General features: G+C 41.0%; 1 protein-coding gene across 1 annotated transcript in view; it reads right to left on the bottom strand.

Annotated features, from left to right (window-relative positions):
* The window catches only part of TM9SF3 (transmembrane 9 superfamily member 3), a 66,553-nt gene extending 52,912 nt beyond the window's left edge, over positions 1–13,641 (bottom strand). Inside the window, exons 1-2 of the mRNA XM_036111616.2 lie at positions 13,376–13,641; positions 3,002–3,197 (exon numbers count right to left, since the gene is read on the bottom strand). Coding sequence (XP_035967509.1) covers positions 3,002–3,197; positions 13,376–13,471 — 292 coding nt within the window. The 5' untranslated portion in view covers positions 13,472–13,641. The remainder of the gene's footprint in view (positions 1–3,001; positions 3,198–13,375) is intronic.
* Positions 13,642–18,398: the final 4,757 nt, after the last annotated feature.

The following is an 18,398-nucleotide window of genomic DNA, read 5'->3' as shown; positions in this document are numbered from 1 at the left end:
TATATATAACATTATTACGGGGAAAAAAGTTGTGCATAAAATCTCAAGTAAGAGGCATCCTACATTGACTTAAAACTATTGACTAGTTCCCTAAAAGTCTATTTAGTGACCTTCATTTTATGAAATACCAATCCATTTAGCCTGATAGAATCTACTAAATTTAAAAAAAGGCGTGTGTGTATATATCTGTGTGCACATGTGTGATGTATACATATATATAGTATTTTCTAGTTTCAAAATATTTCCAAAATTTTATTTTCTTATGCCTTCAGAAGAACCTTTAAAAATCAAATACTTGAGAAGTGAAAAGATTAACAATATAAATATTTCTATAATTCACATAGGGACAGAAGGTTCTAGTTTCTGTGGCATTATTAATATGCTGTGATATGCCTTGGGTAAATCATTTCATCTCTGGGCCTCACTAAAGGGAAATCAGATGACACAATCTCTAAGGTGCATCGAACCTTTGAAAATTCTTTTTTTTTTTTTTTTTTTTTTTTTTTTTTTTTTAAAGATTTTATTTATTTATTTGACAGAGAGATAGCACAAGTAGGCAGAGAGAGAGGGAGAAGCAGACTCTCCACTGAGCAGGGAGCCTGATGCGGGGCTCGATCCCAGGACCCTGGGATCATGACCTGAGCCGAAGGCAGCCGCTTAATTGACTGAGCCACCCAGGCGCCCCGAACCTTTGAAAATTCTATGACAGTACAAATAACCAGGAAACCTCATAAAACATTTTCAAAGCCTGATCAACTATGTCTTTGTACAGGACAAGCAAGGGACTACAGTAGAAAAGGAAATCTAATCAGCATTTACTTTTTCATCTGGACCACTTGATTTAGCAGCTCCCTTAAGCAGCATATCCACGTTGGAGATGCAGAGCTGACAAGACTCCAAGGAACCGCCAACTCTTGGGGAATAACACCTGGCCAGTTCTTGTTCTTTTCATCTAAAGGTACTCAGTCAGAAATTAAAGTAAACCCCACTTTTATAGCCCATGAAAACTGTTTCCCTCTATCTAAACAATCTTTCCATCTCAGCCTCAAGGAACTAATAAAAGAAGAAAGGTGAATGATTACTCTTCTTTAGTAAAACAGGGTGAGGATTTAAAAAAGTGATGAAATCTGTCCATGGTGTAGCAAAGTAGGACTCAGAGTTTTCACCTATTTGCTCTCTCTGGTTCCTCTTTAGTAAACTAGAAATGTGCACCAAACATGAAAAAGGAGAAAGTTATGTGAAAAAATGCAGGATTGAGGTTTTCAAAGATCCCACACTCTAAGTTTTCTCCCTACTTGCAATTAAATATTTAGGTTACCTGATTAAATTAAAACACAAGCCTCAGGGCATGTTTACAATAATTTATAAAGTTACAGGACAGGCCACTGTGGTTTAAATTTACAACTTAATTTTATAATTAAGCCTCAAAGAATATAGTGGTGGAGTGGAATGGGGGAGAAGAATGCAAATACGTATACCGATTTTCAACAAGAGTAACAAAAAATACTCTAAACACAAGAATAAAATTTAACCAATCAAAATTAAATATTATCTTTAAAATATTACTTTAAAATATCTCAATTCAGGGAGGCTGGGTGGCTCAGTCAGTTAAGCCTCTGCCTTAGGCTCAGTTCGGTGGTCCTGGGGTTCTGGGATCGAGCCCCGCATTGGTCTCCCTGCTTAGCAGGGAGTCTGCTTCTCCCTCTCCCTCACCCTCCCCCCCCCCCCCGCTCCCGCCATGCTCACTCCCTTGTTGGCGCTCTCTCTCTCAAATAAATAAATAAATAAAATCTATAAATAAATAAATAAATAAATAAATAAAATCTCTCAATCACATCTTCCTCTCAAAGTGCAAAAATACCAGAAGTCAGTTATGTTCATTTTACGCTTGTAGACAATGAAGTCAAAATTAGAGTAAAGAACTTCAGTAAAATCAATACAGTAAAAGAAATAGGATTAAAATTCAAAGCTCCTGATTACAAGATCCAAGCTCTATTCAAAAATCAAGATGCCTAATCAAAGATCCTGTAAAAATTCAATTACTCAGGCTTCTGCTCACTGAGTTAAAAATGTCTATGCAGGAAATACACTCTCTGACAAATTTCACAGAGGAAAATTAAAAGTTTAAACATACTTAAAGGGCCTGATAAAATCGATACCAGCATAATAAACAGATGAGGATTTTTTCCAATTTTAGTAAGTCTTTGACTTAAATTTTTTTTTTAAGATTTTATTTATTTATCAGAGAGAGAGAGAGCACAAGCAGAGGGAGCGGCAGGCAGAGGGAGAAGCAGACTCCCCGCTAAGCAGGGAGCCCAATGGGGGACTCGATCCCAGGACCCTGGGATCATGACCTGAGCCGAAGGCAGACGCTTAACCAACTGAGCCACCCAGGTGTCCCTGACTTAAAATTTAAAACCACACTACCCTACAGGAATTGAGAGAGTAAATTAATACACACTGATTAATACATTCTGAGCCAATGGTACAAGTTTGGATTTGAGGCTTTACACATTTTTAAATACCCCATATACCCCATTACATCCCTGCACCTCCAGAAATTATGAATCTATGAAAGCCTTCCCAACCACATGTATCCAATCACTAGGGGTTTACCAGAAATCACTTTTCAGAAAGAAATAGGTTAGGGAAGTAGAATTTTATTAACAATTATTTATTTTATTATTTTACAAATATTCCAAATAAATCTTTGTAACTAACATACTTTTCTAAAAGCAATACACTTAACTTGTGGATTAAAACATTTTTTAGAGTCTAGAGCCATGGTTCTCTAAGCTCAATCAGCAATATCTGGACAGTTCTGGTTGTCACTACCGGCATCTACTGGATGGAAGCCAAGAACTCCGCTAAACATCCAACAGTGCACAGGTCAGCCTCCCATAAAAAAGAATTATCTGGCTCCAATGTCAACAGTGCCAAAACTCAGAAACCTTGGTCAACAATCTAACTTGTACTATAAGGACTATTAAGGTTCACTTACCTTTGAATTTAATATCCAGACCACTAAATTCCAATTCAACTCCTTGAAGTGCTTCTCCCAGAGTTTCATGGTAATGACTGATACTTTTTTTTGACCCCACACAGAATGGAAGTGAAAAGTATTTATATGTCTCTTGGCGATTATGGTAGGGCCCAACAGTATTCATCCATAAGACAACTTCCTCTTTATCTTGATACTGAAACAAAAAAGCAAATCACAATATGTTTTTTAAAAAATCTAATTTAAATTAAGGGAATATTTGTTATTTGTTCTAAACAAAAGTGTACTGCCTCCGTTTGGGAACCTATAAAATAAAATACTGGAAGTTTATTTTAATCTGATGATCAATGTCCACACCTTAAAAAAGACACTTGGTAAATTTTACACTTGTAGACAATGAAGTCAAAATTAGAGATCAAGACCCTGAGATCAAGACCTGAGCTGAGCTCAAGAGTCGGATGCTTAACCAACTGAGCTGCCCAGGCACCCCAACACTTGTGAATTTTAAAATTTTATCTTCTGATTGTGGCCTCAGGCAGATCCACCTTTTCTTAAACTTTGTTTTATAGAAGGTACTGTATAAACAAAGTCCAATAGCATACAAAAGTCCAATACCACATCAAATAATGATGACCCAGAAACAACATTATTCACCATGCTAATATGGACATGGAAGGAGGAAAGAAAATCAACAGCTTACCCAGAAACTCATGTTAATCATTAGAAACTAAAAAATCTAATGTTGCCAGAAAGCACAAATAAAATTTCATCTACTTTCTAATCTTTTCCATGGCCATTGGTCAAAGTACTAGAAAGGAGAGAAATGACTAAACAAGAGGAAGAGAAAGCCACACTATGAAATCTCCACAGTCCATTCAAGCCATCATTCTATCCTCCCCCCTTTATTAGCCTGAAAGACATACTGTATGCATGTTTCTTTGAATAAATAACTATGGCTCTCCCCATCAGTATATACTGTATGTAGCTAAATCTGGAGCGTGGTCCAATGACTTTGGGTAAGTGACCACCTTTCCAGCATCCAACTAGGGGATGTGCCAAAGATTTCTAAGATCTCAAGTTTAAAATTCCAATGATTCTATGAAAAGCAATTACCCAAATAATTTTAAAACTAGTAATCCTAATCAGCAATATAAATTGAAGACAACATTGGATACAATTTAAGTCAACTAGTAGTGTAGAAGTTAAATCACTGAACAATTATTTACTGAGTGCCTGCCACGTGTCAATAATTATGTTTGTAACTGAGGATACAGCTTTGAACAAAACATGTTCCCTGCCCTACTGGAGCTCAGAGCCTAAAGGGAAAGATGGACACTGAACAATTATAATAAAGTAAGGTGCTCTCCAACTAACCAAACTACCAAATTCTTACCTCCAGTCCTCTATCTAAAATATATAAACTTTTTTTATTAAAATCCAAGCTTTCCAAAAACATACTCATCCCACCCAAATCTAGCCTTTCTTTGATCTTTGTTTTTCTAATGGTACCACCATTCTCTCAGACAGGAGACTCAAACCCCAAGTCCCTCTGTATTCCAAAAAACACTGACTTGTCTACTCTTACCCAGAGGATTCACACCACCAGCACCCTATGACTTAGATCTAATCACCACATCTTCAAATATAATAAATCTCATTGTTCATATAAGACATCATCCAGGTCATTTAGAAAGTAATAAACTATCTTACTTTTTGAATATATGAGACACATACCAAGCATAGTGGTATTAAGGATACACAGTTGACCCTTGAACAATGCAGGGTTAGTGTTACCAACCCACCCCAGTGTCAAAAATCCATTATGTAACTTTTGACTCCTCAAAAACTTAACCACTAATAGCCTACTGTTGACCAGAAGCCTTACCGGCAACATAAACAGTCGATTAACACATTTTATATGTTATATGTATTATATAGTATATTCTTAACAATAAGATAAGCTAGAAAAGAGAAAATGTTAAGAAAATTAAAGGAGAAAATACATTTTATCATACTGTACTGTATTTATCGAAAAAAACCTGCATGTAAGTGAACCTAACGCAGTTCAAACCCATGTTGTTCAAGGGTCAATGTACAGATAAATAAAATACTGTCCTTTCCTTTAAGAAGTTCACAATCCATAGTGAAGCCAGACAAGTAAATGATTAATGATGAATAAGTGTTAAAATTAAGGTAATAAAGGGCTATTGTAGCAATAATAGAGGAATGATTAGTTCTGCCTTGGTAGAGAAGAGTCAGAATAAATAACAATATAGAAAATCATAAGCTGTTTCAAGTAAATTCAGAAAACAATTGTAGATAATCTTCGCGTATGAAGAAGTGAATCAAAGGTCTGAATATATCCATACATCCCCATTCAGTTGACAAAGCTATGTATGCCACCACTCTTCCATCCAATGCTCATGGTCACTTAGCACTAATCAATCAAGGTAGTCCTTTCTGCTAAACATACAGAGATGGTTTTGGCATAAGAATTCTCAAAGCAGTGAGCTAAACCAATCAATTATCAACTGACCAGATTTGGTATTAGAAACGAAACCTGCTTGCTAGGCAGAAAGCTCTCTGCATAGCATAATGTACACAAAAAGTATTTAATAAATATGATGGGAAAACACTGAAAAATGCTGAAATGTGAAGTTCATTAGCAACTTACTAAGAAAAAAGCTTGAAGTATGTGTACTGACTGATATGTGCGCTGATTCCAATAGTACCCTTTTAGAGAAAAAAGAAAGGGGAGGTAACAAAATACACCCACTTAAGATTAGAATGAGTAAGAGGACCTATCAATGAGGACCTTCTCATTAATCCTGCTGCGTCCACAGCGATGTTTAAATGTTACTTGTGGAAATAAGCACAAGAACACTCTTTCTATAAATTCCAATACTCATAATTCCTTTAAAAATAGACAAAAACTTGAACATAAAAACAGTTTATTTTATATAAATTGAAACATAAGACTACAATAACCGAAGGGTCACAGTGTATGTTAATCTACACATTCTAAAGTCACTTATTTTAGCCATTCATGAAACCTGAACAGGGCAGGAGACTTGTGATGACATGATGGAAACTGCATGGTCACAAAACCTACACCATTCTTTTTTTTTTTTTTAAGATTTTATTTATTTTTTTTGACAGAGAGAGACATAGCGAGAGCAGGAACACAAGCAGGGAGAGTGGGAGAGGGAGAAGCAGGCTTCCCACAGAGCAGGGAGCCCGATGTGGGACTTGATCCTAGGACCCTGGGATCATGACCTGAGCCGAAGGCAGACGCTTAACGACTGAGCCACCCAGGCGCCCAAAACCTACACCATTCTGTAGCCACAGAGTCCTTCTGGGAAGAGGCCTGAAATAATAATTAGAAATATATATATACATATGTAATATACACACACCTTCATACATATACATACACACACACACACATATAGGCGGGTGTGGTTAGGGTGAATATTAAGGCAAAATGCTTCTTTTCTTTTACATCGCTCCTTATGCAGACCATGGTCAATATAATGAACTTAAAATGTTACTTTCATTGCGGTTCTTGATTATCTCTGAGAGTAAGTGCTCCCAGGACAAGAGTTCTTTTTCAAGAGAGAAAATGTGTCTTAAAAATATCTTGAAATTAGAAAATATCAAAAGGAAGACTTCACACAACTTTTTAAAAAGAAAAAAAAGCCTTTCCTTTCCCTAAAGCTGCTGAGAAAGTCCCTATCTCCACCAGTCTGTGGGAAGAGAGCAATGTAAGGCTCTTCTCTTTCCCCATGGCCAAAAGGCTACCCTAATTCACTTTCAAAACATTCCATGAAGTCCTAGCAAGCTCTTTTTAAATCCTTTCCTTGGAAAAACTCTGAGTTGGCCAATGACACTGAGAAAGATGGAGTTTTATAACTTCCCTGCAGAGTGTAACCAGAAGGGGAGGAAAAAAGACAAGGAAGCACAGCAGTGAATCAGGGGATCCCGGAGCATGGCGGTAGCTCCTTCCACGAGGCCTTCCTGGGAAGTAGCCAAATGAGAAGAGGCCAATTCAGACTACCTGCATTCTTCACCTCACGGTTCCATTCATTTTCTAGTTCTCAGAAGAGTTTCACTGTGACACTGAATTTCTCAGCTGTCCACTCCAGCCAAAACGGCTTATAATACGGTCTTCCCTTCCTTTCCTTTTCTACCCTGTTTCTCATGCCATTCCCCCAAATCTATAATGCCCTCCTTCTCTCCACTTAGCCAGTTTCTACTTATCCTTCAAAACTACTCAAATCCTCCTTTCTCAAACCCTCCAATCCTCAGGTAAAGCCTTAACAGATCAATCTCACCATCTTTTCTGACAGTATCATTAGCTAACACTTAATAAGCACCTACTATGTGCTAGGCATAGTTCTATGGTCTTTACATGAATATTTAATCCTTGCAAAATTTTATAAGATAGGTCTTATTACTTCCCCATTTTACACATTAAACTAAAGAACAGAGATGTTAAATAATTTGTCCAAGATCATACAACTAATTAGTATCATGCTTACAAACTTGGAACTACACTTTTTCTAATCCCTAGTCAGTTTCATTAACTAAAGAGCAAAAACTAAATGAAGAAAATATGAAAAAAAGTACAGTTGTACAAAGCAACTAAAGACAGTACTGAATAGCGAACAACTTTTCCATTTGAACCTTTAATCTGCCCTAAAGAAAAAAACCTTCCTAAGAAGCTACTTGTGTTCTAATTTCCAAAGGCATGACCTTTATTCTCAAGATGTCACCAATGTTAGGCCTCTCTTACTTAAATACTGTTTATGTGCTGGGAAAGAGGAGACAAAGAAGTTTCCCTTCTTGATAGAGACCATGAATTACTTTTTCTTAGGAGGAACACTTTAGGAGATAGTGTTACTGTTGTACTCATGTAAAATCTGAATTAAAAAATGAGAATTTGTATATACAGGCAAAGGATAAACACCCAAATGCTACCACTTTCATGGGATGAAGTAAAAGATACAGGTTTGGGGGCGCCTGGGTGGCTCAGTCGTTAAGCGTCTGCCTTCGGCTCAGGTCATGATTCCAGGTCCTGGGATCGAGCCACGCATCGGGCTCCCTGCTCTGTGGGGAGCCTGCTTCTCCCTCTCCCACTCCCCCTGCTTGTATTCCCTCTCTCGCTGTGTCTCTCTCTGTCAAATAAATAAATAAAATCTTAAAAAAAAAAAAAAAGATACAGGTTTGTTTTAAAATATGTATCTGAGAAAGCAAAATCTAGTTCTGAAAGTGTTTCAGAAATCATAATTTCAATGCTTTTTGTTTATTTAAAACACATCAGAATTTTAATACAAATTATAAAATATAGAAGTATATTTTTGGATAGTCTCTTGAGATAACTGTGCTCTCTCTCTCCCTCTCTCTCAAAATAGCTTTGTACCTAAATAAACTTTTAGTCTACCATAGAGTACAGCTGAAAATAGGACAATGAATTATGGTATTTCCTAAAACTGATCTATATTAAAGTACTCACAAATTCACCTATAGTAAAGAGTTTGTTCTCTTTATAAATCTTCAAATAAGTTTTAAAGAGTTCCTATACTTTTTTTTTTTTTAAGATTTTTATTTATTTATTTATTTATTTGACAGAGAGAAAGACAGCAAGAGAGGGAACACAAGCAGGGTGAGTGGGAGAGGGAGAAGCAGGCTCCCCGCAGAGCAGGTAGCCTGACGCAGGGCCCCATCCCAGGACCCTGGGATCTTGACCTGAGCTGAAAGCAGACGCTTAAGGACTGAGCCACCCAGGTGCCCCAAGAGTTCCTATACTCTTAAAGACAAAGAAAAAAGGCTGCTATTTTTTCAAAGGAAAAAGGAAAGCAAACAAACTATTCCTAAAATCACTCAGTGGTATAACTGTTTATAGCAGAGGCTGACTATAAGCTACCCTAGGAACAGATCAGGTCCTTCTAACATTACCTACCAGAGGTACAATGGGCCATGAAGAAATGCGAGTTTAGCCTAATTAGGGCCCTAAATCACAATAGGCATCCCAAAGACTATGCATCTTAAATGAACAGTGGTCTGGATTTGTTCACTGTGCTTTAAGCAATAGGGTTTCACGCTTCCAACATTGCATATTCTTGTCCCTAGTAGCTCCCTAATTACTCAAGTCACTCAACAAGCCCTGATTAAATACCACTGTGCCGAGCACCGAACCTGGGTATGTTAACAGACCAAAAAAAAAAAAAAAAAAAAAAATTGACTGTGATCCTGAGGAAACAGAACCCATAAAACTTCAAGTACAAACTATAAAATGTATTAAGATTCTGGTGCCCTTCATTATTGGTTTTTGGTGCTGACATCTTTACATAGTATTACTATGGAAATTATACCTACAAGACAAGTTAGAAAAAGCAAGGACCAGAGAGTCACTAGGCCTCTTCAGGTCATTAGGAAAATGAGTGTGTTGGATTAAATGATCTCAAGACTTCCGAGTTCTAAAATTCTGATTCTCAATTTGAAATCTTTTTAACAGAGTCCTTTGGAATCTTGGGAGACATGGTAATCTAACTATAGATGTTTCCAAGTTCTCTGAGTTTCAGAAAACCAAATAAGCATAAACCACACCTTCTATATCCTTCACTCACTCTAAAATGTCTTTTTCATGACCCTTAATCACATATTAAGGGCTTGTCTTTCATGAAAGGGCTCATTATTTTTTTTATTCCAAACAGTATGTCCTGCAATCCATGTATGATTCAACCTTAGAAAGGTGAAAGGACATATCTTTATATATTCTAGATATATACCCTATATAGAGTATATACTCTAGAAGTCAACAGCGTATTTCCTTCTCATTATCCTTATGAGAATATTAAAAGAGCTCTGCATTTAAAAGCACATAAAAGGGACACTTGGGTGGCTCAGTTGGTTAAGCATCTGCCTTCGGCTCAGGTCACGATCTCGGGGTCCTGGGATAGAGTCCCTCATTGGGCTCCTTGCTCAGCAGGGAGCCTGCTTCTCCCTCTGCCTGCCACTGCCCCTGCTTGTGCTCTCTCTCTCTCTGTCTGACAAATAAATAAAATCTTAAAAAAAAAAAAAAGCATAAAAAATACCATGTCAAATGGTCAGCTGAATCCTAATTCAGTAGGTAAAATAAGACAAATAAGGGGCTTTGTGAAACTACATAAACTAGTTATCCCTTCTTAAGACCAGTTATGTAAGTTGTGGGACCCAGTCCAAAATAAAAATGCAGGTCTCCTTGTTCAAAACTTATTAAGGGGTTCCTGGCTGGCTCAATCAGGGGAGCATGCAACTCTTGATCTCAGGGTCATAAGTTCAAGGCCCACGATGGATGTAGAGCTTAAAAAAAAAGAAAACTTATTAAAAATTTCTAGATGGTGACAGCAGAGCATCAAAACAAACACAGTATCCACATGCTTGCACACATCGTGTGACTGCACAGGTCAAATGCCCATTAAGTGGGCCCTATCCCTCTTTAATGCAAATCCAAACATCTCCTTAGTAACAACCCATTAATGGAGTTAGACTTAACCAAAAATTTCTTTAAGCACTTAAAAAGAGTATCAATACAGGGGCGCCTGGGTGGCTCAGTCGTTAAGCGTCTGCCTTCGGCTCAGGTCATGATCCCAGGGTCCTGGGATCGAGCCCCGCATCGGGTTCTCTGCTCCGCGGGAAGCCTGCTTCTCCCTCTCCCACTCCCCCTGCTTGTGTTCCCTCTCTCGCTGTGTCTCTCTCTCTGTCAAATAAATAAATAAATAAATAAATAAAATAAAAAATTTAAAAAAGAATATCAATACAGAGAACTACTCAATTTAATACTAAGTGTTTTACTGTCCTATTTTTAGAATAAAGGGCTGCAGAGAATATCCTATGAAAGTGTAAAAGACTATTAATTCAGACTGTGAGCTCAAATCCTACCTCATCCCCACTGGCTGTGTGGCCTCAGACAAGTAACTTAACCTCTGTAGCATTGGTTTCCTCATCTATAAAAAGGTATAATATTATCTCCCTCACAAGGTTATTTATATTTAAAATAAGAGTTAATATATGTAAAGTACTTAGAACAGTGCCTAGCACATGTTGCCAACAAAAGTCATGTTAGTTATTATTTCTATCTGGAAACTCTCTTCACAGAAAGTTAATCTAAAGGGCAAACTAACTTCTGAAAATTGTTCTTTAATTAATAATTCAATCCTACAGGTTTTTATTACACACCTACTCAACACCCTTCCCTTGGCAATTTTTCTCCTCCTTCAATATCATTCTCTCTTCACTAGCTACTTCCATCCTCTTGGTAGGAAAAAAATTCACTTGACCATAACCTTTTCAGTACTTTTATCTGGCTAAGTAAGTGCCCAGTTTTCAAGAAATATTTTTTAAAAACTTGGGGAAAGTAAAAATTTTGGCTAATAGCCAAAAAAAAAAAGACACTTATTTAAATTTTATACTTATGGCTTAATGTTATTCTTCCTATAACCGTTTTGCTTTTTCAATAATGTATATTAATAACAGGTAACCAAGTTGAGACCAGTTCAATGTAGACATGAATAAAATGAAATGGATTCTACATCTTTCTGCCCAACAATTACCCCCCACACACTACATCCTCTCAAAAAGCGTTTCTCATATATTTTATATTCTATTACTGGTATAAAAAATTGAAATGTTCCCGGCAATAAAATTTCAGTGAAATCTGTATTTACATTGTTAATCTATAAATTAAATTCAGGGCTTTTTATATACCTCCAATTTGTGAAATATTAATAGTTTTCCCTACTTATAGCAGTTTATATAAAACACAAGATCAAAAAGAAGAATATTAATCTTAAATTTGTATGCCTGTATGGTAAGAGAGAGCTATGAGTTTTATTTGTTACTTTCCCTAAGTATTCAAAAAACTGGAAAAATATTAGTGACAATACAATTGACTAAAAGGATGCCCACTGCAAATGAACAGTTCTTACACTTTTACATTTTACCTGGCAGAGAAAACAAAAGGAAAGAGTTTTTTTAATTTAACTGTTTAAACTGTGAACAAAATTATCTTGAGGTGAAGTCACAAATACAGCACAAAAACATGTCACTGATTTCAGATTCGTGTCTCCAAATATATATATATATATATATATATAGACACACACACACACACACACACACACACACACACACACACACACACAAGGAAGAAGTTTCTGGCTGTGACTGAAGGTAAAAGAGCCAAAAGCTTAGAGCTCCATTAGCTAAAATAAAAGCCCAGCCAACCCAGAACTAGAGAAAAGAAGTCTGGTTAATTACAAATAAAATCTAAAGTAGGGTCCACTGAATAAATAAGGACGATCGCTTCACTTCCTCACCTATCAGAAATTACAGAAGACTACCCCAAATCTTTCAGATCTAGTACGTACACAACCTCTCACGAAAAATCACGTCATTAATGAGTTACGATATTAAAAAAAAAAATTACTCGCTAAGCAACATCTCAATTTACAAGACTTCCCTGCCTGGCTCACATCTACCACTCCGAAAACCATCGAGTTAACAGCCCTAAATGAAAAACACTGAAGAGTCGTTAACATCCACGCTTTGATGTGAAAATGCCAATTAAATAAACAGCCAACCAATTTTAAGCCAAACGCAAAAGGGACTGTTCTCGGCCTACAGAAATACTGGGAACCTCAAGACCCCTTACAGCCAGAAGATGCACGGAGACCACTGGGATGGGAGCCTCATCTAAGGGCTAGAAAGGGTGAGCAGAAAGTTACAAGAAAGGCCCAGAACTGAGTGCGTGTAGATTGAGTGCATGCATGTACACGTGTAACCTGCTCTTCACCCCAAGTTTATCAATGCTGTCCCCACGCCAGGGGTTTGATCCGGTTTGGGCAGGAGAGAAAATAAAGGCCGGTGAGGACCAAGAAGTGGCGGATATTTCCTGGTTAGTGTATGACGGGTAATCGTGATGCATCCATCTTCCGCTGTGTCGCAGCCCCCAGTTGCCAGAGCGCAGCTCTCCTCCCTGGGGGCACCAGCCCCGAGCCCGGCTGCCCGCGGCCCCTCCCGGGGGGAGTGAGCGCCGACCCTCACCACGCTCCCGCCCCGGCCCCCCAGCCCTTGGAGCGTGGCGCCATTTAGGTGCGGGCTGGACAAGGAGGCCCAGGCGCTCGGGAGCGGAGTCCTGCCCCGGGAGCGCACACAAACGCCTCCTCCCAGCTCCCGGGGTTCCTGCTCCGCCAGGCCCAACCGGAAGGCGTCCACGGCGGCCGCGGGGCTCCGCCGGGCCGCCCAGCCCTCCAGGCCGCACCGTGCCGGACCGGGCGGCGGGCCGGAGCTGCGGGCCGGGGGCGGCCGCGCCGGCCGGGGGGTGCCTCTCACCGTGTGCTCGTGCTCGTCCGCCCGGGCCCGGGGCAGCACCAGCAGCAACAGCGCGGCGGCCGCCGCCACGCCAGGAGCGCCCGGCAGCGGCCTCATCCTCCGCGCTCCCACCGGCACGGCGCCGGCCCACCGACTCCTCCTCCTCCTCCGCCTCCGCCGCCGCCGCCGCCGCCTCCGCCGCGGCTGATTCGCATCCACGGGGCGCGGACAGACGCACGGGGCCCGGGCCCAGCCGCTGGCTCCTCCGCGCCGCCGCCGTCACCGCCCGCTCCCGAGCCTCCCCCGCCTCCCGGCGCCTCTCAGCCTCTTCCTCTGACTCAGCCACGTCATCCGGCCACCCCGGCACACGCCGGAAGTGCCTCGCGACGCGGGGCCGCAACGGCCGCCGGCCGCCCCACCCGGGAGCCGCGAGCCGTGGCCGCCGAGGGGCTCTGCTCCGGCCGCCCCGCGCGCCGCCCGGTCGCCCGCCTGGCCCGCTGGGGCCTCCGGGCCGGCCGCCCCTGGGCCTCGGGAGCGGCGGCGCGCACCCACGGCCTCGGCCTGGAGCCTCGCGCGGGTGCCTGACCTGCGCGCTTCGGGCCGCGTCCGGGCGCTGGGAGCTGTGTGACCTTGGCCAAACCGTTTACGTTTTCCTGGCCTCATTTTCCTCGGCTGTGAAATGGGGTGGGACCTGCAGCCTCTGGAGCGTGGGGGATCAGATGAGATAACCCTTTGCAGGCTCCCGGCCACCGCCATGAATCAGTCACGCGCGCCTCTGCTCACGGGAGGTTGGTTAGACCCGTACTGGAGTGGTTGTGTTTTAGAGTCACTTGACTATTTACCGGGCCCCTACTAGTCGATCTTGCTGAAATTCTTATTCATTTATCTGTTCACTTATATTGTTTGTCTCCTGTCCACAGACATAAACCCCTCTTGGAATCTGAGCTCCCCTCCTAAGCAGAGATCCTTTGCACTGCCGTTATTTCCTGTGCCTAGAACAGTGCCAGGCCCGTAGTAGGAACTTTAAAAATGCTCGTCGTGTAAATATGGCACCACCATCTACACAGTCCTCTAAGCCAAAAAGCTGGAACTTGCAGTCGGACGGTCTCTTTCAACCATGAGCAGTCGACAAGTGGTTGCATTTGGTCACTTAGAAATGCCTCAAAAATTTATTTTTCCTCTCTTCTGCCGGTAACAGCCAGTCTCCATGTCACTACATACTGAAACAGTCTTCCCTGCCACCAATCTTCCCTCACTGTTTATCCTCCCCAGCAAGTGTGAGAGTAATCTTTCTAAAAAGAAACCTGGTTATATCACTCCCTTGTTTAAAATACTCCTTGAGGGTGGCTGGGTGGCTCAGTCGGTTAAGCATCCTACTCTTGATTTCATCTGGGGTCATAATCTGAGGGTGGTAGGATCCAGCCGGCATCCAGCTCCTCGATCCGGGGGAGTCTACTGGAGATTCTCTCCCTCTGCCTCTGCCCCTCCCACTGCTTGTGCACCCTCTCCCTCTCTCAATAAATAAATAAACAAATCTTTTAAAAAATTATTTAAAAATTATTTTAAAATTTAAAATAAAATTAAATAAATAAAATTAAATTAATTAAAATTAAATAAAATTTAAAATAAATTTTAAAATTAAAATTTAAAAATTATTTTTAAATTATTTTAAAAACAATTCCTTGAATTTTGTTTAAATAAGTCATGGAATCACAGCTAAGATTTTCATCTGCCAAGCACTATTCTGAGCCCTTTACACCTGTTGACTCATTCAATCCTCACAAAAACCCTATGTATGTTCATTTTACAGGTATGATAACTGAAGCACAGAGAGGTTAAGTGGCTTGCTGAAAGAGAAGTCAGTCCCAAGCAGTCTGGTTCCAAAATCAGTCTTTCTTACTACTAAATGGACCTCCATCTGCACAACCATTTTAAAAAATGAAATAGACCTGTATGTACTGGCATGCAGTGATATTAAGAGATAATTTTTTTTTTTAAAGATTATTTAAGACAGAGAGCATGTGCATGAACAAGAGAGGGAGAGGGAGAGAGAATCTGAAGCAGATTCTGTGCTGAGCACGGAGCCCAACTCGGGGCTCCAAACGACCCTGAGATCATGACCTGAGCCTAAACCAAGGGTCAGACACTAACTGTCCACCCAGGTGCCCCAAAAGTAAAAGATACTTTTAAATGAAAAATGCTGACAAAATAGAATATAATAACATTTTTTTTTTTTAAGATTTTTATTTACTTATTTTGAGAGAGAGAGAGAGAACATGAGCAGGGGGAGGGGCAGAGGGAGAGAGAGAGAATCTGAAGCAGACTCCATGCTGAGTATGGAGCCCGATGTAGGACTTGATCTCAAGACTCTGAGATCACTACCTGAGCCGAAATCAAGAGTCAGATGCTTAACCAACTGAGCCACCTGGTGCCTGGAATATAATCCCCTTTAAAATGGTCCTATATTAGTCTACCCAGAGAAAACAATCTGAAAGATTATGATGCAAACCATTAACACCAGGTAAGTTTCTTCTTTGTACGTACCTGTAAATATTTGGATGTTTTTTTACAATGACCATGTGCTATGTATGTAATCAGGGGGCAAAGTTTCTTGCTAAAGGACAGCCCTGTTAACAGGCAGCTGCACGATCAGACTCCAGCTTTACCTCCCACCAATCTCCTCGTCCTGGCTCCATCCCTAGATTTCCCAAATATACCATTTTTTTTATACTTGTGTGCCTTTGCCTAGAATGCAAATAAGCGGACAACTATTAGATACTCTCCTTCCAGGCCTAAGTGAATTATCACCTCTTCTGTGAAACAGGAAGTTGAGCATCCCTTCTTTGGGGTTCCAAAAGCATTCAGTATGTCATGCCACAGTTACCACTTTTCATCTCCTCTTCTGTACTACATTCTGACATTAAAAAAAAACAAACTTCAACAATTATTAATCCAGTAGAGTTTTCAGGGATGTGTATTTATTGTTTTTTAAGAGATTTTATTATCTGAGAGAGAGAGAGAGTACAAGCAGGGGGAGCGGCAGAGGGAGAGGGAGAAGCAGGCTCCCCTCTGAGCAGAGAACCTGATGTGGGCGCTCCATCCCTGGACCCTAGGATCATGACCTGAGCCGAAGGCAGACACTCAACCAACTGAGCCAGCTAGGTGCCCCTACATTCTGACCTTTTATGATGGCAAGGACTATCATTTGTTCACCTTTGTATCTGTCCCAGCTGCTGGAATAGCGTTCATCACATCATAGACATTCAAACTATTTGCTGAGTGAACGAAGGAAGACATTAATAAGTGTAGTCGAACTGCATAGAGGATTTGCACAATACTTTATAGCCAGTCTAAGAGACATCACAAGGCAGTACATGATTAATTGCTGAATGAATCGTACACCAGTAATTCCTAAAGAAATCAGAGGAGGCGTCTTATACATCTTTGTATATCCCCTAGAGTACCTAGCAAAGTGACTTGCTCATAGTGAAAGCTCAGTAAATGCTCCATGAATGAATAATCACTGCTTTTGAATCAAGTGATGATGTGCAATTGAAGAACAAGCAGTGTAAGTGCTGAATTAAGATGGATGAGTAGTTTCTTCCTTGAACATCCATCACCAGCCTCCACAGAGTTGAGGCAGCAAGCATTTGGTGTTGTGGGGAGCACTGGGTTGGCAATTGCTTGGGGGTGGGGAGGACACAAGAAAAATTTAAAGCATCCATTTGGGGAGCGTAGACTTAAAACCAGGAAATTATACACATAACAGAGAATAGGCAGGACGGTGTACAAAAAAAGGACTACACAAAATGTGACCAACTGTGCAAATGTACAAGAGGCAGTAAGAGCAATGGGTAAGTAGAAAAGAGGAAACCCTGGGGCGCCTGGATGGCTCAGTCGTTAAGTTAAGCATCTGCCTTTGGCTCAGGTCATGATCCCAGGGGGCTCCATGCTCAGCAGGAAGCCTGCTTCTCTCTCCCCCCCTCCCCCTGCTTGTGTTCCCTCTCTCGCTGTCTCTCTCTGTCCGACAAATAAATAAAATCTTTAAAAAAAAAAAAGAAATGAGGCAACCCTATTTTGGTGGAGTTTTTGGAAAAGTTTAATGGTGGGGAGAGCAGATAGGGTCGTTAACAACTATTTATCAAGCTCTACTATGTCCCAGGAATTCCTGTAGGTACTAGGAAATGATGATGATAAATGGCTCTAGGGATACAAGTCTGATTACGGTAGGTATGGAAAGAAGGAATAGGAATTAAATACCGGCTAAAGGAAAAGGAGTATGGCTTCAAATATCTTTGGAAACTGATGACTTTACACTAAAAAATAGGACTAGGAAGCACCATCAAAATCAGGGCTGGGGGTGCCTGGGTGGCTCAGTAGTTAAGCGTCTGCCTTCGGCTCAGGTCGAACCCAGGGTCCTGGGATCGAGCCCCACAACGGGCTCCCTGCTCCTTGGGAAGCCTGCCTCTTCCTCTCCCACTCCCCCTGCTTGTGTTCCCTCTCTCGCTGTGTCTCTCTCTGTCAAATAAATAAATAAAATCTTTAAAAAAAAAAAAAATCAGGACTGTTCCAGGCACCTGGGTGGCTCAGTTGGTTAAGCGACTGCTTTCGGCTCAGGTCATGATCCTGGGGTCCTGGGATCAAGTCCCCGTATCGGGCTCCCTGCTCAGAAGGGAGTCTGCTTCTCCCTCTGCCCCTTCCCCCCAGCTCGTGCACTCTCTCTCCCTCTCTCACTATCTCTCTCTCAAAAATAAATAAAATCTTGGGGCGCCTGGGTGGTTCAGTCATTAAGCGTCTGCCTTCCACTCAGGTCATGATCCCAGGGTCCTGGGATCGAGCCCCGCATCGAGCCCCGCATCGAGCTCCCTGCTCGGCAGGAAGCCTGCTTCTCCCTCTCCCACTCCCCCTGCTTGTGTTCCCTCTCTCGCTGTCTCTCTGTCAAATAAATAATTAAATCTTTAAAAAATATAAATAAATAAATAAAATCTTTAAAAAAAGATCAGGGCTGTTCTGTCAGACTAAGGAGTAAAAAACATTGATATAT

Source organism: Halichoerus grypus, chromosome 7 (assembly GCF_964656455.1).
Source record: "Halichoerus grypus chromosome 7, mHalGry1.hap1.1, whole genome shotgun sequence".
Taxonomy (NCBI): domain Eukaryota; kingdom Metazoa; phylum Chordata; class Mammalia; order Carnivora; family Phocidae; genus Halichoerus; species Halichoerus grypus.
This window is presented reverse-complemented; position numbering and strand designations above follow the sequence as displayed.